This window comes from Corapipo altera, unplaced genomic scaffold (genome assembly GCF_003945725.1).
Source record: "Corapipo altera isolate COAL_440 unplaced genomic scaffold, ASM394572v1 62, whole genome shotgun sequence".
Taxonomy (NCBI): Eukaryota; Metazoa; Chordata; class Aves; order Passeriformes; family Pipridae; genus Corapipo; species Corapipo altera.
The window spans coordinates 11,480,942-11,504,798 of record NW_020884894.1 but is presented as its reverse complement, the minus strand read 5'-3'; the positions used below and the strand labels follow the sequence as shown (position 1 = coordinate 11,504,798).

The following is a 23,857-nucleotide window of genomic DNA, read 5'->3' as shown; positions in this document are numbered from 1 at the left end:
GTGCTGACCCTGGACACTCCAGCACAGGAGTCCTTGTGCACCACTTGCTCTTTGTGCAGTGCATCTGTCTGTGGAAGGCACAGACATCACAGCTCGAGCACAAAAGTCACCCAAAAATATTCCAATAAAATATTCCTCTCGGCTCAGAAGGGTTTAGGTTGTTTTACAAGTCCCTGTAGATGAGTATTACTTTCTCCTCAAGTGATCATTCCAGAAGGTTGGAGGATTATTCACTGAGGCTAAACATAGATGGGGAATATTGAAAAAGGATAATTAGCCTCATTTTTGCCCCCCTTGGTCTGTGATTCCCCAGAGCTAACAATATTAAGATTGTGTGGAAAGTTTTGTAACTGTGTCAGGTCTAAACTGGGGCAGATTTCCCGAGTGAGGGCTGTGTCCTGAGCACGAGTGGTAAAGAGCTGGCGTTTTCCAGAGCTTCCACTCTTGCTCTGCCTTTCCCAGCAGGAAGGTCAGGGAAGATGGTAACTTTGCACTGCTGTGATTAAGGATTTTAACTCTCTTCTCTCTCTGCTCCAAGTCCCCTTATACCCAAATACCAGCGTGTGCTTTGTCAGCCTGTTGTGCACCAGGTGTTTGGTTAGGAGAGTGTAGCTGTGCTGAGCCACCTGGGGGTAAGTTGGAGGGATTTTGGCACTTGGGATGCATAAAGTTGCTATTACACAGCAGACTACAGATAAAGCCTGAAAGCCTTCTTGATGTGCCTGTTTGTCTTTCCCAGCTTCCTCTGTCTTGCCTCTGGGGCCCTGCCTCCATTTCCCTCTGGATAAGGATGAAGCTCTGCTGATGCACTGCCCCGAGGGCTGCAGGGCACCTTGCTCAGTGCTGAGCTGGGCACTGCTGACACAAGGCAGCCTTGGCATCCCCCTGGGAGTTCTGTTTCTGGCAAGCAGGACTGGATTCAGCAGTGCTGGAGTGGAAGCACCTGAGCACTGCCCTGGGGCAATTCCTGGGCTGTGGGGGTTGTGCTGTGCCATGGTGGGATGGACTGGGACCCTCCTCTTCACCCCTGGTGCAACACCAGAGTGCAGAAGGCAAACTGCTGTATTAGACTCACTCTGCCACTGAACTAAAGCATGAAAATTTGAGTTTAAGCCCCTTCTGAGCACAGTGCTCATTCCAACCTGTGTTGCTCCTTCCTTGTAGGTGCCTCTGTGGCTAAGGGGACTGCTGGGAGCACATCAGGCACTTGTTCTGAAATTCATATGCTACAGTTCAGTACTGTAGGTGCTCTGTGGAACAGCACCTGGGACAGCCTGGGACTGTGTGTCGTCTTTGTGGGGTTTGGTGCCCAGTGTATGGAACTGGGGCATTTTCCATGCATGTAGGTTGCAGCATTTCAGTTTGCTGGGCACCAAAACAGCAGGGTGGGTGTGGGAGTGCCCAAATGCTTGGGTGCCACTTTGAGCTCGGTTCAGAGATGAAGGGTCCTAAGGAGGACACCTGTAAGTACTCGAGGCACTTAGTGATATAGTTTCTAGCATGTTTTCCTTATAATGGCTTTGAAATATGGAAGACATTTCTATTTTACAGTTGCACATCACCTTGTACGTTAGCATTATTTGTACTACCAGTCTCCAGTGGGGTCAAAAAAAATTAATAATTGTTCTATGTTTTAGAAATCTTATTATGCAGTTTAATAGCAGAGCAGTATAATGAAATCTCTGCGGGACAGTGATGAGAGTGAGGGGTTTTGTGTGTGAATTACAGGGGCTGCAAGTGGGCGAGACAGTAGCTACTTGTTTTATTGCTGACAATATACTTATTTTCATGTTTATTCCTGGATTACAATGTGTGAATAGCATCCTAATAAACAGTCAGGAAAATAGTTATTTATCAAGTATTTAAAAGTGAAAGGTCTTGCAATTTTCCTTAGTAATGACTGTGATTTCTTCCAGCTGGATTAATGACTCCCATTTCTCCCCATGAAGAACAAGAAGTGTTTTGGTTTCTACATGGAGAGAGTTATTGTCTCCCATAATAATGTTGAACAGAGGATTTCTTTTTCCTTCCTGGCCTGGGATCTGGGAAAGGTTGAAATGTGCATAACCTGAATTAATACCTTGTAAAGCTTTTAAATCTCTTTCGTCATTCCTGTTGGAGTGGGGCAGGACTTGCTGCTGGCATCAGCCCAGCAGCAGCCTGCTTCAGAGCAGCTTTTGTTTCAGTTTATGAGGCAATCAGTGGGTCTTGTGATGGAATTGCCTTGAAAGGTCACTTTTAATTACATTTCTGTCGCATTCCTCTGTCCCCAGCTGTGCAGTCCTGGTGGAACAGGTTGCATTCAGCTTTGCAGCTGAATTTCTGCAGCAGACAAGTCCAAAATGTATGCTAGAGCAGCTGCTGGCAGGCCAAAGGGAGCAAAGAAAATTGAACCAAGTGTCCTACTCTGTGCCCAGCCATTGCTGGCCCTGAGGTGGTGGAGGATGAGAGTATGGAAGCATAAGTAAATCCTTGGTAGCAACCTGTCTTGTGCCCCTGGGTGGCTGAAGTGTGTGTCATTGAGGGCCTGTGCCATCCCCTCCCTGGGCAGTGTTCTGAGGGGTTTCTCCTTTCTCAGCAGGGGACAGAGCTGGCTGATCAGATGCTGCATTTGAAAATAAATAGACTGTGTGATTGTATTGATCTGAACTCAGCCCTCATAGTTGGGGGGGGAGTCCTGCCTTATTGCTGCATGAAAACACCAAGCTCACATGCCAGAGGAAATCCATGGGCATGGATTTGACTGGTGTATGACTGCTGCCTGATGGACACTGTTGCTGAGGGCTGTGGCTCGATGGTGTATTTGGGGTGTTCTGAATTGTGATGATGCTGTAGCAAGGCTTTTGTTTCTTCCTGAACTGCTTTTCCCCTTTTCCCACCCCACCCCTTACCAATCTGATCAGCAAACACTTCTGAATATTCATAGTGTGGGATTTGTCTCTATCCACATGACTGCTGCTGGTTTGAAAGGCATGTGACAATGTGGGGGCAAACGGGGTTAATCTCCTCCTGTGCTGGCAGAACAAGGCTGAGCAGGAGTTGTACAGCACAGGAGTTTATTCTTGCACCTTTTCCTCTGTATTTGCAGTCTCTGGAGAAGGAGGAAGAAAGTTTCAGATATTGATTCACTGTCAGGATGGAGACGTGGATGTACTAGTTGTGTGCAGGTTTGATTTCAGGATGTCAGTGCCTCCAGGTTTAACAAATAACTCTGTGTTGCTTTCCTTGATGCCAACCCAGCAGTAACCCATTTGGGGCTGCACCTCACTGGGTTTCTCCATGTCCATCAGCCAGTTCTCGTATGGGAGTTGCAGGGTCAGGTTGGTGGGTAGGAGGCAAGCAGTGATTAAGCCTGGCTTGTAACCAGAGCAGCTCCCATGACCAGTGAGGCTTTCAGCCTCTCCTCTGCATTTGCTCTAGACCAGGGACAAGCCTCCCCACCCTTGCTGGAGCAGATGCAGCCAGAGGCCCAGGCTGCAAGGGAGTGGGATGGAGGATCATGTCTTTGGGCTCACTGAGCTGTGGGTCAGGCTGCCTTAGTGCCCACAGAGCTGCAGTGCTCTGGAGACACTCACAGGCTTGTGGTCCAAGGGAGCAGAACTGTTAGCTTGGCAAGTTGGGGCGTTTCATTAAGAGCTACTGAGAGCATGAAAAGTGTGTTGCTGGAGGCAGGTCATGGTACATGAGGGGGCTAAAGTAGCTGGGGTTTTTTAACAATTAATTATTGAGTGGTTTTCTAGAGATTCTTTCTCATGTTTGTAATTCATTCCCCGCTGTAGATGCCATATTGACTTATAATTTTTTGAAGTTCAATATTTTGCACCCTGAGGGCCTCAAACAAAAATTAACTAGAAAATGAGAGTGAATTTCTGCGTTCTGCCTTGTCAGAGCCTTCTCTCCCGTTCCCCATGCCTGGAGCTCGGGTTTGGGTTGCAGATGTTGCCAAGGTTGTGTGCCCTGGGCTGTGAGACGTGGGTGGCTGAAGAGCTGCCTCACTGACCAACAAATGAGGAAATCAAGAGCCCAATTAAGAGCCTGGAATTGCCCCCAGTGACCTGAGGAGAGCATTTAGTAGCTGCTAGTGAGAAAGGCCTGCTTGAATGAATAAGAATTCCTGTTGTTGGAAGAAAAAAAGTCCCCTCCTCCCCCAGCTCTAATTAGCTCCTCTTTTCCTTTTTTCTGCCATGAATATAAAGGGTTTGTCATTGGAATGAAATCTTAAAAAGATGCATGTTCTTCAGCTTGCAACTGATGGAGGTGATCTCTGTACAGGGGCTGCAGAGACTCTTGTACCTGTTTTCTGTGTTTCCTTGCTGGATCTGTGGTTTTGCTGTTGAGTACAACTCTTCCTTATCCTCTGCTTTGTCTCTTTTCCTCCAACAGAGTGACTAAAGAAGTGGACTCAAACTCAAAAGAAGCTAAATCTTTTCTGAAGCAGCAAGAGAAACTGCAGTCAGCAGCTCCAGCTTCGCTCCCGACAGTCTCAGGGTGAGTGTGTGGTTTCCTTGCCCAGGTGTAGAGCCTCAGTGAGAAAGATGGCACTCGAGCCAATAATACAGGCTCTGCAGTATTCAGTGGGTGTTTGTTTCCTGCAGAATTTCAGTGGGAGCAAGACTAGGCCTGGAAGGTGTGATGATTTGGGAAGGAGGTGGGGGAAGCAACCCATGAGTTCCAGTGACTCACTTCGTGCGTTCAGGCTCACATTTCTCAATCCTCATAAGTCATTCATCCCAGTAAGGAAACAGTGGTTCAAATGTCTCGAGCAGCCTGATGAAACTGCAGGTAGCCAAGGAACATGCCTGGGATTGCCTGCAGTTCCTTTGAGAGGTGCTTCTCAGGACTATAAAAAGCCATGACAGGCTGGGCTGTGGCTTCTTACAAACTGTGGATGAGCATTTAAATGTGAGATGTTTTTGCCTTTTTGATGTTCTCTAGTATGATTTTGATGTGGATTTGTCACTTTCTGTTCAAGCTCAACACCTAATTCTGAGATTATCATAATGCTTGCCACAGATCCAAAGAGGTTGGGCCCCCTGTGCATCTGACATGCCACTCTGGTTCTTGATGAGCTGGGGAGATCACCCACTTCTTAGGAATAGAGGAGAGGCTTCTGTGTTCCAGTGGTGATTTTTATTTAAGTCTGTTGTTTGCAGGCTTAAGCTGCCTATGATTTGGTCACATAGAAACAATACCCAGCAGATAAATACATTGTCCTTCCCATCTGCTGTAGAGCAATTCTGCAGTGTGAGTTAAGGCTGCCTTTCCCCGAGATACTGTTATTCAGTTGCTGCAGCTGGATTGTCACTCATTTTTCCAGCTAAGTGTTGCATAGCTTATAGTTAGCTCAGGGTAGTGAAAGCACAGTGTGTGTGTGCGTGACCCTTGACAGCTGCTGTTCCCTGAGCTGAATGAAGGCATAGATGAACATAGTCTTCATGCTGTTGTTCACACTGCACAAGGGTTTGTCCCTGCAGAGCTCATTAATTGTAACCTAAGTGCTGTGTACGGGGTTTTGTGCTGGAAGACTTGCCGTGGGTTGGGCTGGCATTCTTTGTTCAGTTTTGGTGGCCAGAGGTGGTTCGGGTGGCAGCTGAAGCTGAGGCAGCTTCTTGCTGTGCACAATGCTGGTGGTCCCATGTCTTCAAACCTGCCTTCCAGTTTCCCCAGCAAATGCTCTGCTGCTCCAAGTACAGGCAGGTTTGGCAGCCCGCTGGGAAAGCTCCATGGGCTGTTCACCTTCCTGCTCTACCAAGATCCATGTTTCCTCCTGTGTCTTACAGGGCCAGGGGGGAGCTGGGAGCCTGGCCATTACCAAGGGGCTGCTTGTGCTGGAGCTTGGATTGCTCAGGAGCAAATAGCCAGAGCCCAGTTTGAGTTAATGCTGCAGATAACTGAAGAATCCACATCAAATATGGAAAAAACAGGAGTAAAAATCAATATAAGAAATAACAAGTTCAAGGACTCCTTTAACTTTCATCTAGTGTGATTATTTTGGAAGCAGCTTAATTAGGTCATTGTTCAGCTTGCTGATGTGTGATGTCCTGCTGACAGTTGTTTGCCCAGAACATGAGGTGACCTGGCCGTGGGGAAGGGAGGGGAAAAATCCCCTGGGCTTGTATATCTTGCCTTTCTTCAGAGCAGCAAACCCTGGTGCAGCACAGCCCCACGTACCTTCCCTTTCACAACCTGCAGCAGCACATCCTACACCTACAGCAGCACATCCTACACCTACAGCAGCACATCCTACACCCACAGCAGTGATCCTACAGCAGATTTTGGTCAATGTGTGGAACAGCCCAGCGTTCTTGATTCTTGACAGCGTGTGCCCTCTGGTCTGGGAGCACTCCAAGGAGTTTGCTACATTGGGATAGTATCTGAGACTGATCCCTGAGACTGCCAGCAAACATGCTTGCTTTGGGCTTAGGAGGGTGCTTCCAGCTGGGAAGCCAGCCAGGGTATTTTCAGGTGAGAAAATTACTAGCAGGCTTGCGGTGTTCCTTAAAGCCAGAGGCAAGCCCCTTATGTTAAGAAAATTACAAAGGTCAGGTTTTAGACTTGAGCCAAGCTATTATCCAGGCCCTGCTGCCCTGGAGCAAAGAGCCACAAGCCTCTGTGGCATGCCAGAGCAGTGCTTGGGGACTGACAGCCTGGCATAGCTTGACAGTTCTTTGCAAGTGCCCTTTGGCTACTTAAAATAGAAGTTTTGTGGGAGAGGGTGCATTTCTCCCTTGTGCATTACAGGAGAGCCCCAGTCTGGGGCAGTATTGCTGTAAGGCAGTGAAAACTGTGTGATTTTGGGATCCTCACTGTGCCTGTGGACACCCACTGTGCTGTGAGCCATTGTCAGCCCCCAGGAGCTTTGTCAGCTATTTAAAAGAAAAAGCCTTGCCCTGTGTGCAGGGAATTCAAGCAGCTAAGAGGGGCCTCTCCATCTGGCTTTTCTTTCTTCACCTTGCAGGCAGCATGCATTATTTCTGGATGCAGCCAACCTACCTTGCATTTATTTAATTTCCTTTCTCTAAACAGACAGGAGTAATCCAGGGAAGTAATGGTCACAAAACCAAACATCCGGCTCCACATCTCTGTGTCACAAACCCTTACAGCCTTACTGGTCCAGGGGAGGGGATGTTTGGGGCTGAAAGTGCATTTCCTGAATGTGTTTAACATCCATACCGGATGTGCTATAAAAAGCTAGATTTGTGCTTGTGAGGGACATGGGGGTGGTTGGAGGAGAATAACTTAAACACTTGGCTGTAATTAAAGCCAGGAGTGCAAAACAACCCACCCAGTTCTCTCAGCAGGCTTTGCTAGAAAGGTCAGAAGCCCTTGGTTCCCAGGGATGTGATGGTTTCCCACATTATTCCCATCGTGTCCCCCCATGACACCCAGCTAGGCAGTGTTCTGTGGGCAGTGAGTATTGGTTTACTGCAGAGGTTTGGGGTTGTGATGCTCTGTTCCAGTTGTTTCTGTTGTGTTCTTGGGTTGTGTTTGGCTCTCACTGATGCCATCAGGGGTATCAGATGTGATGAGGAGACCCACTGAATCCTTCTCATTTGCTGTCCCAATGAATGGGTGGAAGGCTCCCAGCATTCAGAAAAAGCCCTCCACCCACCCAGCTAAGCCTTCTTGCCTGTTCGTGTTTTAGGGCTCATTTCCTATCCTTAACCACTGCTCTAGGGCCTTTTGGGGACAGCAGGAGTAGCTCCTGGCTGTAAACCTGGTGGAGGGATCAGTCAGCTTGGTGGGCATTCCTGGTGCTCCCAGAGCTGCTTTCTGCCCCCTCCCCGGGCCAGGCAGGACCCGTGAGCTGAGTCCCTCATCCTCTGCACTAGTAATCCCATTTTGCAACCAGCATTTCATATTCAAAGGCTGTTAAAGCAAACGAAATCCTCCAAGAGGCTTATTGCAAAATGACTGTGTGCCTGTACTTGTGAGACACAGTAGGGGGTTGAGCAGGGGCTGGGTTTAAAGCCCTGCTCCGACCGGAGCCCTTCGACTGGAGCCCTTCGGTGGGAGCGGCTGTGACGTGCCCGTCAGTCCTGGGCACCTGTCGGGGCACAGCAGTGTTGCAAAGGGAACAGTGCTGCTGTAGCAGTCCTGAAAATGAAAAAGATGTACTCGGTGGATCTTATTTGAGATTCTCCTCTAGGCAGCTGTTTCTACACAGCCTGAACAGGAGCCAGGAAGAAGAAGAGGTTTTTCGCCGGCTTTGTTCTTGCTGTTGCTTATTACCGAAACCATTTGTAATTAAACATGGACTTGCTCACTCAGCCCAGCTGTTGCTTTTCTGTTTGATCCTGCCTGAAATTACAGTGGTGGATGTGTGACCTCCTAGGCCTTTTCATGCCTTGTAGGCTGGTATAAACACAGGGTACAATTTGCCTTTGAAGCAGGCAGCACCGCTCCCACAGAGCTCAGGAGCTGCTGTGCTTGCTGACCCTGGGGCTGAGTTGGGTCTGCAAGCGTTTGGACCTTGGTACAAGACCCAGCAGGAAGAGGCACTGCAGGAAAGCTCTGACCCAGAGACACATAGTTGCCCTGAACAAAGAAAGCCAGATAATTCTAGCCTGTTCATGATGGATGCCTTCCTCCCTGAGCATACAGTAGAGCAGTTCACGTGGACTGACCATTAAATGGTGTGAAAAGCTTCAGGCCTTTGCTTTTAGAAGTCCTTTACTCTGCTGCTAATGTTGGAGTAGAGGGACTCCAGCAGCAAGACATGTTCATGTCTTCTCTCTGACCTTCAACGTGCAGGAGGAGGTATGATGGCATTCTTTGTGGGAGGATAGGGATTGTGGCAGAACCTGGAATATGTTCACAGCATCCTCTTAACTGTAGTTTCTAAGCTAGCCTTCCTCTCCAGCCTGGCTTCTCCTAGGAGCTACTTTGCACCCAAAGCTTTATCTTGCAAAAGATGTTCTTTCTGTGTGAGTTGGCTGGACCTAATTGGATCCCTTTTCTGTCATGACCAGATCTGGTTACCTGAGATCGTAAGTGGGCACTGGTGAGGCAGGCACAGGGGCTCAGCTTCTGGAATCCTCAGATGATCCAGAGCAAGTGCTGCAGCACTCACATGCCTCCAAGGAGCAATTTCATTTCACAGCAATCCCACGGGCTTTTTCTCTTCAGAAAGCAGAAATTTAGTCCAATTTCAGCTGGGCATCAACTGCAGTTATTTAGCTAAAACTCTTGGATGTTTTTCTTGTACAGGCTGAGTAAGGATGCAAATAAAGCAAGTAATCAAGACCTTTGGGGGAGCTGGAAGTGGGTTTTTTTCAATTGTCACCTAAGCACTTGAATAGCTCTGTTCTTCCTAGTGAATTCAAGGCTTCTCATCTTTCTCCTGCTCTTCCCTCACTGTGCTCCAGAGAGTGCTGTTCTCCCAGACGGAGAGATCCAGCCCCTTGCACTGTAGCCAAATGCCTGGCTGTAGTAACACATGACATATTTTTCTGTGAACAAGATGAACCAGCTCGGGGCAATATTCCTGTGCCCTAGAGCTAGTTTTACTTATTTCCTATTCATATGCTTCAGTTGTGAAAGATTAAATGTGGCAGTAGCTGTTCCAAGTGAATAATTTCTCTTCAGGTCTTAGATCCTTTGTTGTTATTATTTTTGCTTTAATTATTTATTGTTAGTGTCTGTCTACTGGTTTACAGGTATCCACTCCTTGAGTCAATGTGATAAAGAGACTGGGTGAGTTTTTGGAGCATCTTGGTTTTATTTGCTAGGGGAACCAAAATAAATTACCCCATGGGGTTGAGTGTGGAAAGGTGTTTGTATGTGTGGGGAGGGGGAGTTTGTCATCAGGGAAAATGATCTCTGGTTCAGTGTTGGAGGCTTGGCTGTGGGTGAGAGAGCTCGGCCATTTTGGGTCTTTGCCTCTTTTCTGAACAGTTCTTGCTCTTGAGCTTACATTAAACCTTTTCCATAAGAAGCAGAGCTCTGAGTGTGGGAAGTTTCATACTCACTCTCCCAGACTCAAAGCAAAACGTGCACTGAACATCCTTGTTTTAAACTAGTCTCTCAGGAGCAGTCCTTTCTTGTTCTCAGGCCAGATGAGTCAATGCCTTCTACCCCCGCCTCTGTTTTGCAGCAGAAATGAATGAGAATTTCTGGCCCCGTTCTGTGCTGTGGCTGTGCTCACACGCCTGTGCTGCTTGTCCTTGGGCAATGGCATCTTATTGGGAAGAAGTTTAGCAGTGCCTGTACAGCTCTGTGCCTTACTCCAGTCCTCTGTCTTCATGTGGCTGAGCTGGATCCCTGGGCTGGACTAACTGGGATCAGCTGTTTCTTTTTCTAGTCTCCTTGGAGGTTCAGCAGAATGGAATCTCAGCTATTTGAGGACTTACATCTCCAAAGCATCTGTCTTATAAAATACAAACAACCCCCCACCAGTCAGGGGCCTTTGATAATTCCCCAATGAAAGTTGTGGGGCAGTTTTCCCTTAGGGTAGTACAAGTTTTATGAGGCTTATTTTAATTTGCTTTCATCTCTTGGATCATGAGCATTTCTCTTTCTCCCTCTGTGAAAATGATTGAGGAAATTAACTGCTAATGGGGAATGAAGCCAGCTGTATTTTTATTCCAGACCCCTTGCAAAGTTACGAAGAGAAACCCCTGTATCTTCCCATGTGGGACTTGCTCTGGTTGGAGTGAGAGGTGAGAAGGGCAGCCTTGCTTTATGGATAAAGCCTGGGATTGAAGGTGAATGCTGAGCTCCTGTTCCCAGCTGTGCCATGCCCTGGGGGTGTGTCTACCAAGATTTGTTTCCACTCCTGTTTTATTTTGCTTTTATAGTGCTTCCTTGCATATTAACTGAGCTGTACCATGTCCCTTGAGTGTCTCCCCCATACCAGATGCTTGTGTTACATCCTCTTGCTTTCCCACACTCATGTTCCTCCTTTTTTCTCATGTCAAGGAGCAAGTTCAGCTGAATCATTCTTCATAAAATATGAACCAGCTAAGTAAGGCTGGAGTGGTAGTCAGAGCAGAGGGATGCTCTCTGCTCTCAGGCAGTCCTGTTGCCCCAGGCTTTTCACATAGTAGTGGCTTCATTCATGGAAAACCTCATACTAGTGGCCTCATTCATGGAAAATCTGCACACCAATATTTTCCAGCACGTTTGTTAGCCAGAACTTTGATCTGCACGCTATGTTGTTGGCCTCGTGCAGGACTGTGTGTAGAAAACAGGCATGCCCAGGCTGGCTGGATTGCTATCAAGATGTGAAGTCAAGCAATTAAGGTTAGTTACCAACTAAAATGCCAGCTTTCTCCCTTCCTGCCTGAAAGGAGATGTTGGTGTGACTCCATACTCTTAAATGGGTGCTTGGTCTCTTTTCAGAGCTCCAACCTCTTCAGTTGGCAGCAGCCTCTGCCATTGCTCTTTTGTTTGCTTCCAGAAAAAGCCTGAGAGAGGCTGAGCAAGTGTCTGCCCTGGCTGTGGGGATTTCCTCTGCTGTGAAGATGGTTAGGATGGCTGGAGTTCAGCTGTTGCTGTCCTGGTGTGGAGGTGGCAGAGCCCCCCATTTCTTGCACTCCCTCTACTTATTCCTCAGGTGAACTGGTGCACAGTCTGAGCTGAAAGGCACCTTAAACAAGCTCCAGTCTGTCTCAAGCTCTCCGGGGTGCTCTAATCCAGTCTGCCAAGCCACCGAGTACTTTGTTTCCCTATCCAAGGAGTTTCAAAGCCTCACTAATGTGTTGGGTTACAGCCCAGTTGTCTTTGCCCTGGAGCCTTTGCTGCAGTGCTTTGGGGCAGTGGCTGAACAGAGGGGCCCTCTGCAGAGGCAGATAACTGGGGATGTGTTGGCAGCAGATGTCCCTCCGGGTGTGCAAGGACGTGTGTGAGATGCTCTTGTACCCGCTGAGGCAGGAGTGGAGGGAACGGATTTGTTTGATGTTTCTGTTGGAGAGCACTCTTTTTTTTATCTGGAAGTTCCAGAGGAAGATGCATTTTGTGTCCTTTCTTCTTATGGCATCTACTATTGATTCTTCCCTGTGAGGGTGGGGAGGCCCTGGCACAGGTTGCTCAGGGAAGCTGTGGCTGCCCCATCCCTGGAAGTGTCCAAGGCCAGGTTGGACAGGGCTTGGAGCAGCCTGGGATAGTGGAAAGTGTCCCTGCCCCTGGCAGAGGAGTTGAAACAAGATGATCCTTATAAGATCCCTTCCAACCCACACCATTCTAGGATTCTACGATTATCAGCAAATAATAGTGGATATATATGAGTTTGGTCTGACCTTGTGCAGCAGCTTTGATACCCTTTTGGGAGCTCATACTTCAGTGCTGTTGCTCTAAGCCTCCAGGCAGCCAGTGGACAATAATGACGCCTGTTCATCGCCTGACTGCCCGGCTGGAGAACAATGATGGCATTTCTTGAAGTAACAAGTCCTGGGCATGTGCAGGGTTGGATTGTAACACTTTTTTTTTTTTTTTCCCCTTTAAGCTGCAGGGTTCAGAGCAGCAGGCCTGGGTACAGCACCCGTGAATGTAAGCACAGAGGAAACTTTTACCTTTTGGAAAATACGAACAGAAAGCAAATGGCTGGTTTTCAGATGCTTGCCTGTTTTGCCTCGAGGCTGAGCATGTGTATGCACCCTGTGTGCCAGCAGTGTGTGCAGGCTGCTGGGAGCTGGGCTCAGATGCTGGTTTGGCAGCAAGGAGGGGGTTAAAGCGAACCCGCAAAGGCTGGCTGATTGCAGCTCACAGCTTTCATAATGCAAAGCCTGTGGGAATTCAGCCGGCTCCATCTCCCCCCACCCCCCTTCCCGGCTGCTAGAGGCAGGATAACCTTCCTGACTCCTGTGTCCCTGCCAGCACGGCTTGCACAGGGCAGCTCTGCGAGAACCCAGCAGAGGCGTAAGCGTGTGAAAGATGAGATTATTAAACTTTCTTGGGGGAACACTGAAAGAGTCATTTTCCAGCGTGGCCGTGCTGTTCCCTTACACCATGGCTGGGATGCAGCACGCCTGCCCCTTCATCTGTGACCCGCGGGTTTCCCTCTGCGGGGCGCCTGAGGAAGCAGCTGGCACACACGATATCTCTGACTCTCGGGGGACTGGGATGCAGGGATGGCCTTGGCTTTGCCGTAGGCTTTGGATGATGCACAGCGAAGTCACTTAGGCCAGAAATCATGAAGGTGGCTCAGCAGTGGTCTGTGCAGCCCTGGGCACACTGACCTGTGCTGCAATGGGCACCCTGTGACCAGGGGCTCTGCCTCACTGTGTAACGTTCAGTGTCAGAGAGTGCTGACCTTTTGTTGGGCCTTTTGTTGTGCAGCATCTGCTTTAAGGACGAGCACCATCACGGTGTTTTTCCTAACGTGTAAAATCCCTTCTCCCTCCCTGCTGTTTGCAATAACCCTTTGGAAAGCTGGAAGGGCTCTCTGTTTCCTGCCCCGCTCACACGCGTGCACTTGTGAGCCTCACCAGCACTGTTTGGCTGTTTGGATTGGGGGGGACTTTCCTCTACTTTCCCAAGTCAAAGAAGAGTGTGTAGCATTTGTTTTGGAAACAAAAACACTGCTTGAGAATTACATGGCCTCTGCAAACAGATCAGCACAAAACAGGTCGTGTGCTTTAGACTGGCTCTGATGACTGCACAGGATAGTAGCCATCTCCATCCTCACTTTTCGTGGCCTGTGTTTTTAACAAGGACCCTTAAGAAACCTTTGAGGGAGTAGTGTGGTGTCACCTTTATTAGTCCTACAGGACAGTCAGGGTGCTTAGCAGCTTTCCACTTGTCACTGCTGTGATTGCAGGGCAGGGTTTGAATCTTTTATTGGGGGCAGAATATCTGCACTCAGAAAAATGGGTAGAGTTTTTTATCCTGACTTTTCTCCAAAGCCTTTGGGAGTAAAAGTTTATTGGTGAATATTAGTAAGAGGTTGTTGGTCATAGCTGTTGAGGGACACTACAGAGCTGTCTGTCTTCCACTTCCTTTGTTACAAACAAATGTCTCCTGGGAAAAAATTGCCCGTTGCCTCCTTTTAGCACTAGGTGGGCTGGACGGGAAGTAGGTAACAGTGCTGTTACAAGGAGTGCTTTCCTGTCTCTGCATGGCACAGGAATCTTCTGGTCAGCTTTTATACCTTCCTGCTCCACAGACTGCCCTGCTCATGTTGTGCCAGGTCTGTAGGTATTCATGCTGCTTTGTCCTTAGCTACTAAAGTAGTCTTTGACTAGTATGTACCTCAGTGGCACCTCTGGGGAAGCTTGGCAGGGACTGCACTGGCACCATAGACACCTGTAAACAAATAAATGAGTGGTGTCTTTGGCCCTGGAATTTCTGGCCACATTTTTCCTTTAGGAGGCAATGAGGTCATATTGACAGGGCTGAGAACATAAATCCATGCAGGCTCTGCCACAGGTTATGGAAAACCTTGAGTATGGTGTCCTGGGGCTTAAAACCAGACAGAAATTGGCACATTCCCTACATGTGCTCATCTTTGTGCCAGAGCTTCTGCTTTGCTTGATGTATGAAAGGCTGGGAAGGGGATTGGCTGGATATCAGCCATTGCAGTATTCATTTCTTGTATCAAACTTACAAACTGAGGCAGCCTGGGATGGCTCTGGAAATGCCCAAGTAATGCTTTGTCTAGGATTCCCAAAGAAAACTGTGCAATTGTCTTCTCCCATTTGATGTGATTTTCCTTCCTGTTCAACACCTCCTGTGTTGTAGTCTCACACTGATTGACAGTTAAGAGAACCCCAGACTCTGTTTGGTGTAACTTTACTACAGGGCACAGCCCTGAACTGGAGACTTGGCAAAGCAAGCTGCATCATCTTTCCAACAGTGCCATTCTCAAGGTGATGAGGAAAGCTTTGAGGGTGCCTGTATACATGTTGGTGGACTGGTTTCATGGTTTACAGCTGGATATAATACATGGGAGAAAAAACACCTTCACAATATGCAGATTTATTGTTGCTGCCTGCTCTATGGGACAGATGGCTCCTCAAGAAGATCTGAGGCCCTCATCCCACTGGAAGCCCCAAGAGCTCAGTAGCTGGAGATTCAGTGGGGTGAATGCTAAACCCTGCTTTTATGTTGGGATGGGGACCTCAGTCAGCTCGTATACTTTTTAACCAGTAAAAGGACAGTGTCCAGAGTCATGCTAAATTATTTGGAGTCAGATCTGTTCTCGTGTCATGGGTTTACTCTGGTCCAATTTTTTAAACCCCCACAAAATTGCTAAAAGGTGAGAGAGGTTTCACAACAGGCAAAAACAGACTCGACATAAGGAATAATATTAAAATTATTCCTGTGCTAAAACGGTGGCCTTTGTTTGGCCTTCTGGTAAAGGATTGTAGCTAATTTTGAGTTGAAGACTTCAATAAATGAAGAATCCTCCCTTTCTTTGAGGTTAATTAACTGCGGCAAGTAATTGTTGAACAAACTGAAACAGTTACAAATATGCCAGAACTTCCTAGAATACGGCAAATTGCTTGAGCTGTGCTTTTGTGGGTTTTATTTAGGTGTCACTAGGACACCTGTGTTTATGCCTGTTTAATATGGAATAGGTTGCTGCTGCCCCTCTTGCTCTCCAGTTCTCTCCAGGTGTCTGTCTCTGAATTTGAGGATGCACAGTGGCTGATTTATGTCATTTACTGGCTTGACCAAGGGCAAACTCTCGAACTGTGTAGCTGTGAGTGATTCATCTTTCCTCCTCATCCATGGAGATAAATGTCAGGATGGATGTCAGCTGTCTGGCTGATGCATGAGTGAATCTGCTTCTGTATGTGCACCTTGAGCTGAAAGTACATGCATGAATTTTTTACTGTTTGTGATAAACCTGGAAATGCAGATTGTGTTGGAGGAAGAGGCCTCTTGGTTTTAAATATTGATACCAATATAACAGGGTAGTGGCTGTGACAATCTGGGAGCCTTGAAGCCTTAGCTCAGAGATTATGCTGAATGCCTTGGGGAATTCAGTGGTGTGCAAAATAAAAGAAAGGGCTTTGCAAAGAGGAATAACGGACGGGGTCCTCTTGGGTCCACAGGCTCTGGGGCTGAAAAGGGGAAAGGAAAGATTCGGGCTGAGTCTTTGGAAGAGGCCCCTGACAGAGGTTTTTATTCAGTTTGATTTGTGATGTACCTGACAAAAAAGCAGCTGCCCAGAAACATAGGCGCCTGTGGATTGATTGCTGGGGAGGGAAAGGGGAAGACCCCGTTCCTTGGAAATGCTGGTGGCACAGTGAGCTGGATGTGGTAGGTCATCATCTCTTGAGCCTGGGTTCGGAGGGTGCAGAGTACTTCTGTGTGGTTCTTCATCAGCTAATCAAGTTGAACAGTCATTCAGAAGGCACGCTGAGGGCTGAGAAACTTTGTAAAGTAACTTTTAAGTGTTGTTCTCATTCTCTCCAATCCCTTTAGGACTTTGAGCCACATGTGGAGCTAATACAGAGTCAGACACGCTGGCGTTCCTGAGTGGGCAGTTGCCTTTTCCCCGTCACCCTTCACGCCTTGTGAATAAACTGGAATGGGCCCACGGCCCCCTGGGCTGGCTCAACACAGAGCACACCTGCCAGTTCTCAGAGGGCTTACTAGCACAGCATAGCTTTGTGCAGGATGAGCTGTGCTGCTTCCAAATCCGAGCTGGCTTTGTGCCTTCCTGTGCCTGGGCTAATCAGCTCTCTCCAAGTGGGATTTGCTGGGCAGTGCCTGTTGAGACACACGGGCTGGTTGTGTCGCAGCGAGTGGAGGTCTGACACTTTGGGCACTGCAGCCCCTCTGCTGCTGTGAAGGTGGGGAGCTGACTGGAGGATATTTTCTGCATCTCAGCGCTGGTTTTTATGTTAACTGGTTGTAGTAGGTGTAGTATACAACACAACTAGTAGTTGATGGTTATTTAAATTTGCAGGTTGTTCCAATGTAGGGCATAGCTCTTGCTGCAAGAAACCTTCAAAATGCAGGGGTGGTTGTTGATGAGGGTAGCAGAGAACATCACAGCACAAGTGGGACTCCTCTGGACAAGGTAAAGCTGCGTAGGAGGGGATGCATCAGGGAGTGATGTGGGAGCTCCTCTCTGTGAGTTAGGTGTGTATGCCGGTTGCATACACTGCCCTGTAGAATCTGAGATCCTCAGCATGTTTAGTTGGTAAAGGAAAAGCAGCCTTATAAAAATTTAGGATAACTATGTTCATGTAAAAAGCAAACCCCAATGAGAGGCTGCAGGGGACAGGGAATGTCAGGAATGGCAACCCAGTCTTCTTAATTCACCTGAAGTTTCACTCAGTGAAACTCAGTGTGGAGAGAGTAAATGAGAGGAAGTTATTTTTCTCTGCCAAGTCCTTTATTTACACATAAAAGCTTTTCATGTCTACTTGCAAAAGGCACTGTTAGCAGAGTGGTCCTGTGCATGACACTTCTTTCAGGCTGAGGCTCTGCTCAGCCACACGATCTGGCCACTGGCTGTTGTGTTCCCACCATCCCTCCCGCATCTACGGTCCTTGGATCTTTCTGCTGAGCTATTTCAGAGCACTTAGCCAAAACCAGCCTGACTGCCAGCATGGCATGCTAAAACAGCTCTGCAACAGCTGAGTGCTGGAGCCAATGTCCTCAAAGTCATGGATGGGATTTAAATTGTGAAGGAACTTCATTCTCAGTTAAAGAGCTTAATCTTTCCCAAGCAAGGTTGTTTTCTCGAGGCAGGGAAGGTGCACCAAGGAAGGACCATTTTATGCCTTCCTTTCTTACGTGTGTGCTGTTGGGCAGCAGTAGAGGCAAGGTCCTGAATAAAGCAGTCCCTTTGGACAATGGCTGACTTGCAGTATGTCCTGTTTTGAAAGCTGCTCTGTGTGTATGTGTGTTAAGGTTACTATTAGGATAGCATCATCTTTTGTTGCACAGAGTTGCAAGTAAAAGTAGTTCACATCCCAGTAGAGTATCTCTGGAGTCACTACACGTACATGTAGCTGCTGGTGCCCACAGTCTGTGCAGCCAGAGCTCACTCAGGCCTAGGACACTGTCATACCATTTTCTTCAGCTTTTTAGTTAAACTGAGGCTTGAATTCCTTATATTTCTTCCCACATTTCTTCAAAGCTCTTATGGCCACCCCTTCCCCCCCTTCAACTTTCCCTAGTAGATTAGAGGCTGCTGGAAAACATAGAGCACATTGTGAAGTCCAAAGCAAAAGCTGACTCAGCGATCCTTCCCATTTAGGCTGCCCCTGTTCATGGAACAGGAGGTTAGCCTTAAAATACTTCTGCCAAAAAACACTGCTGCCCATTTTATTAGCTGTTGCTGCGTCCTTTAACTTAGTTTTTTAGAGAATGTAGTTTTTTAAAGGATGTAGTTTGCTAGTGCCTTAACAATCCGGGAAAGAAGGTTTTCTTTTCATATGCTGGAATAATTCTGATCTTTCTGTAAGAATCATTTGACATCTCGAGTGCCCTTTTTCCACTGGGGTATCAAGAAGTTACGCAGGCTCGGCCTAGTTTCATTAATGGATTTAAAACAGGTTTTGGCAGAAGACAGCCAAGCACATCAGGAATGGAAGAATGGAACAGAAAATAGTCTTCCTGAGTCCAAGAACCTGGAAACTGCCTCTCACACCAACTAAAGCAAGCGACAAATGCTGTTCTTGTTGTTCTCTTTTCTCTCTCTGCCACATCCATCGTGTGCATGAGTGCACAGGCTATTTATTAGCAAATTTAAAGCCACAGGCACCAAACTATTGTGGGGTCACCTTGGGGCCCCTGGACTAGAGGAGGAATGTGTTGCATTAAAAGATACTTACCAAAGCAGCAGAATCCAGTCTCTTGATTGCCTTGGCTACAGCTCCAGGTACTTATTCATGCTTTTCCTTTTAACCCTTCTTTCTTCTCCCTTCTGATCTGCATTTTTGACAGGTGATTATTATCACTAAAAGAGCTGACAGCTCTGGTAGTCTCAAGTGCTGCAGAAGTCCTGGTGCTGGTTGTAATGCATGCAGCTGTGACTTGTCTCAGTCCAAAGGAGAAGCTTGTCAGCATCAGACCCAGACCCAGGCTGTCAGTGTGCAAATACCTTCCTTCTGTGCTGGAAGACTGTAGGGACACTCAAACTGGTTGCTCAGAATGTCTCAGTTAAGCCATGTTCAAAGTTGGGATAACTCTGCACAAATGCTTGTGCTACTTTGAGATGTGTTGATGGGACGAAGAATATTCTTAGAATCCTAGAATTGGAAGGGATCATCTAGTCCAACCCCCTGCCATGGGCAGGGACACCTTCCACTAGACCAGGTTGCTCAAAGCCCCATCCAACTTGGCCTTGAACACTTCCAGAGATGAGACATCCACAACTTCTCCAGGCAAGCTGTGCCAGTGCCTTGCCACCCTCACAGTGAGGAATTTCTTTCTAATATCTAACCTAAACCTCCTTTCTTTCAGTTTAGAGCCATTGTCCCATGTCCTATGACTACATACCCATCCACATGATGGACAAAGAGAGTCCTGGTGCAAAGCCCCACTTACAAGGATTGAACAACTAACAAATACTAGGATGAAATTAATTCCATGGAGGGCCCTGTTTTTCACTTCTTAACGTACAAAAATCTTTGTAGCTGCAGTTTGGCAGGGTCCTCCCTCTTGCAACAGGGGTCACTCTTCCTAGAGTGACTAATGCTAGAATGGGTTTATCCTATTTTTACTAAGCTGCAAATGTTGTTTTTCTAACGTGCTGTGACTCTGCTTGCTTCCCCACCCTTAGACTCCATCTGTACACTTCAAAATAGAAGGAGGAAGAGGGCAGAGAAAGAACAAAGGCTCATACTACGAATGGAAGGAAACTAGGGAAATTCAGGAGGAAATGGACAGTGAGAAATACAAAAAGATCCAGCTGTGCTGAATGCATGGGGTGTGAGTGCACAGGGATGCTTTCTGCTTGTATTCAGAGCTCAAGACCTGCATTGTGGAGCTGAACTTTCCTTTGAGTCAGTGACCTATTCAGACACCTAACAATGTCCATTATGTACAGTCAGCTTGTTTATGCCCAGTGCAGGCCTTTTGTACCTTTTTCCATGTACAGTAAAACTACTGACAAAGTGGCCAGGCTGAGCTCAGTTTTGCTGTGTGAGCGCTTGACCATCAGCTTTCAGCAAGATCTTGTAACTTGGGAAAGATTTAAGAGCACAAACTGTGATGACAAGATGCTCAAGGAGAACGTCTGCTGATGAAAACACTGCTCTTAGTTGACTGATAGCAAATGTCTCTTTTCTTCAAAGGATGGGGAGAGGGGAAAGAGGTGGCAAGAGCTGGGTCCCTGCCACTCTGGAGTTGTAGGGATTAAGTTGGTACAGTGAGGCAGCCTGAAGAGGTGAGTCCAGAGCAGTGTGGGACCAGTCTGGCAGCAGTGCTCGTGCATCCCTGCAGGGCGAGAGCAGTGGACAGGAGCACCCTTGGGAGCTGGAGGAGAACATCTCTGCTGTGGAGACCCAAGCGGTGCCATTGCTGCTTTCATCCTCGCAGCAGCAGAGGTGGGGCTGTCAGCCCATGGCAGAGCTATGCTTAGATTTGGTCTGCAGCTGCAGAGAAACCAGCTGGCCTGTGTTTAACATACGAGGGGATCCCCCGAGAGGCTTTGTGCGTCTCTGTGGAGTTCGGGGCAGCAGCTGCAGAAGTGCCTGAGTGTGCTCTGCAGCAGAGATATCCTCTGTGACCTTGGGCAGCCCAAGGCTTTAGCCCTGTTACTTGGAAACAGCTCCCACCTCCACTACAAAATACAACAGGAGTCATTGGATCATGTGGTGGCTCTGATTAATGTGAGAGCTGAGGTACAGCTTTTGGGGTAGGAGGAATCACGACCTTAGCCTGGAGTTTTCGGCACAGGGATGTAATTCTCAGTTGAAGGAGGTGCTCTTTAACCCAGCCCACCAAGAAGCAGCTGTAAGCAGTGACTGAAAGAGCTGGAGCTAGAAATAAGGTACATATTCATAGTGAGAACAGTTTGGGCATTGGAGCAAGTCTGTGCAAGCGCTGGTGCTTTCTCCTATTTAAAGAGAGAAAGCATTTTGGCAATTTGCTTATTCTGTCTTATGCCCTTGTTTAACCACCACTCATTCAGTTAATGCCACTTAGCAGCTTTTAAGACATTTCTTTAGGGGAAAAAAAATGAATTCTACACATTCAGGAAACATCTGTCATCACTGGGAGCAGAAACTGTAGTTAACGTGGTCCCTGGAGCATGTGGGAGAGCTCCAGTTCATTACTGCCTCTCTGCAGTCACTTCTCAGAGAACAGAGCTGGCTGTGAAGGTGAAGAAGGGTTTAACAGCATTGCTCTACATCTAGAAAAAAAAATCCAGGGGTGCCTCTTTGAAGCCTTGAACGTGTGCACAGCACATGGCACATGAGGAGTGTTTTTATTCATGTTTGTTTTCAGGAAATTGTGTTGCTTTGTAAGCTGAGCCCTTTTAAGTGTCTTAAGTTTGGCACCCTACAAGTTGGGCTTTAGCAGGCACTTCTGGAAGTTATCAGCCTGAGCTATATTTTCCTGACTCAGATCCTTGCAGTAAGAACTGAGGAATGGAGCATTTAAATGGAAAAAAAGTAGAAGCCACAGTGCAGTTAGATAATGTCAATCTTGCCACTGCTTTTAATATTCATTGCCAGGCACAGCGATCACACTATATCAGTTTTAAGTTAAGCAACCCTTAGTCCTACTCAGCTTCTGTCTACTTACATGAAAGGGATGACTGAGCCCACAGCTGCTAAAGGCATCTCTCAATTACTTATATTTCACTAGGTATTTAAAGATTAGGTCAGAGCGTAGAGGATGAAAGGGTTTTTCTTTATCTCTTAATAAGAAACTTGTATTTGCAGATATGAAAAAGACCAAAGACTGAAGTGTCTAACATGCTCCTCTTTTCCCTGCTGCTTCCTCCGAATGGCGTGGGGGTAGGGAAGCATGTGGAGATCCTACAGGGAATAAAACAATGTTCCTCTTGGTCTGCTGCTTACCACAGCCCAGCCCCGTTTCCCAAAATTGATGGGTAAGGATGTGCCGTGCTGGAGTTCTCATGACATAGCCTTGCTTGCAATGCAGGAGACTGAGCAACGTACAGGGAATTAAATACATGGGGCTTTGCAGGCTTTAAACGTGAACAACAAAGGGAGGATGTAATGGGAGAAACGTTGAAAGATGCCTGTAGTCTCTTGCTTTTGCTTTCTCCACTGACTATCAAATGCTTTCTGGGAAAAGGACCTCTTCATTAGCCTCGTGCTGCTCTAGCCCTTCAATCAAAAAAATAGTCATCCTTGAGCTCTCCATAAAATTACCTGGCAAAATCAGAGAGGACCAGATTAACCTTGTCCTAAACTAGAAGAAAGAAGCAAGGAGAAGAGTTTGGAGAAGATCTTCCAGCTGTCTGTATTTAGAACTGTGTGAAGATGGGTGAAAGGCATGGATGCCAGTGTAAAACAAAGCCAGCAGCTTTCATGTCCCCTCCAAGGCAGATTTTGTGGCAGGAGCAAAGATGCTCCCCCTGCTGTAGCTGCACGATCTCAGGAATGAGCAGTGTCCAGGCTGTGTTTGCACCAGCGTGTGCTCAGCAGAGCTGTGTGAGCAGTTCCCACACAACCTCCTCGAGAGCAGCCTGAAACCACATTTAGTGTCCTCCTGCCAGCTGCTCATCTCTGCATCAGCAGGCTGAAACAGGTGATGATGAAGTTGCTTCAAGAGGATTTGATGGTGAGCAGGTTGTGTGTGGTGTAACAGACTTAACAGGTGTCTTGGGGCTCTTGCTTTGTGTTAGTAGCTTAAGTGGACATAGAAAGCTGTGACTCTGTGACCCATAGACTTGGAGGTGTAGAGGAGAGCTGGGCACACCAGGCCCAGCACCCTCTGTAGCACCAGATGCACAGGGTGTGGAGGAGGAGGATGTGAGGAGCTTCAACCCAAGCAAAGGCAGTGTGTCTGGAGGGTAGTGGAGGTGCCAAGCAGCCTGGGCACAATGCTGCTTTGGGACAGCAGAGCGAATCTGGGCATCCCACTGCTGGCGTGCTCCAAGCCAGCCTGGCTGTTCCATGTGGCTCTGGGTGCAGCCACTCCATGCAGGGTGAAGGCCTTGGGGAAACCCTGCAGCTAAAAGTGCCCTTTGTTATTTGTCTGATCTTGCCTCCAGGCCCCGAGGCTGTTACAACCGGATAAGCTAAAAAAGCAAAGGAATCAAGGCACAGCAATGAAAATCCCTGATCTGGATTAGACACTCAGCTGAGTTACCAGCACTGCCACAGCACAGCCAGGCTTTCTCAGCCAAGCTGCACATACAGGTAGAGTACAGTCCAAAGGAAAAAAGTACAAGGTGAAGAGGAGGTGATCCTGGTAGCCAGTAACATTGACTCTCCTTAGCTCTGCCTCTGAGTTTGCTGTGTGACTTCATCTCTCTCCCAGTTTGCAGGGCGTGCTTCACTCATACCTGTGGAGGGCTGTGTCTGTCCTCTTCTGAAGTGTAGCATCATTCCTTGGTGTTGCTTTAACCCTGAGAGTTAATACTTCCAAGTCACCTTTTCTGGTATAAACCAGCATCACCTGTACTTTTGGTCCCTCTGCTCGTGTGTTAATGCCCCAGCAGTCCCCTGCTCTCCTGAGTTTGAAAGAAGTGCTTGGTGCTTCACACCTTTATCTCAATCAAATGTGCAAGGTCAGGAAGCCAAGAGGGAAATTCTGCCTCAACTCAAAGCAGAGGAAAGAGGCAAAATAAACACTTGCCTTCTGAAGTGGCTACTTGGGACTGTAGCAGTGCAGACATTCCCATCTGCTCTGTTCTCCGTGGAGTTGAGCATGGTAGGGTCTGCTCAGGTAAGTATCACCCCACCTGGGAAATGTTCCTGTAGGATTTTGCTGTGAGGGAGAAGAAAACCGAAGGGGCTTTTTGTTCATA

At 47.6% G+C, this 23,857-nt stretch overlaps 1 protein-coding gene across 1 annotated transcript in view; it reads left to right on the top strand.

Moving 5' to 3' along the window:
- The window catches only part of CFDP1 (craniofacial development protein 1), a 59,797-nt gene that overhangs the window by 11,794 nt on the left and 24,146 nt on the right, over nucleotides 1-23,857 (top strand). Inside the window, exon 5 of the mRNA XM_027646930.1 lies at nucleotides 4,384-4,488. Within this exon, the coding sequence (XP_027502731.1) occupies nucleotides 4,384-4,488 (105 nt within the window). The remainder of the gene's footprint in view (nucleotides 1-4,383; nucleotides 4,489-23,857) is intronic.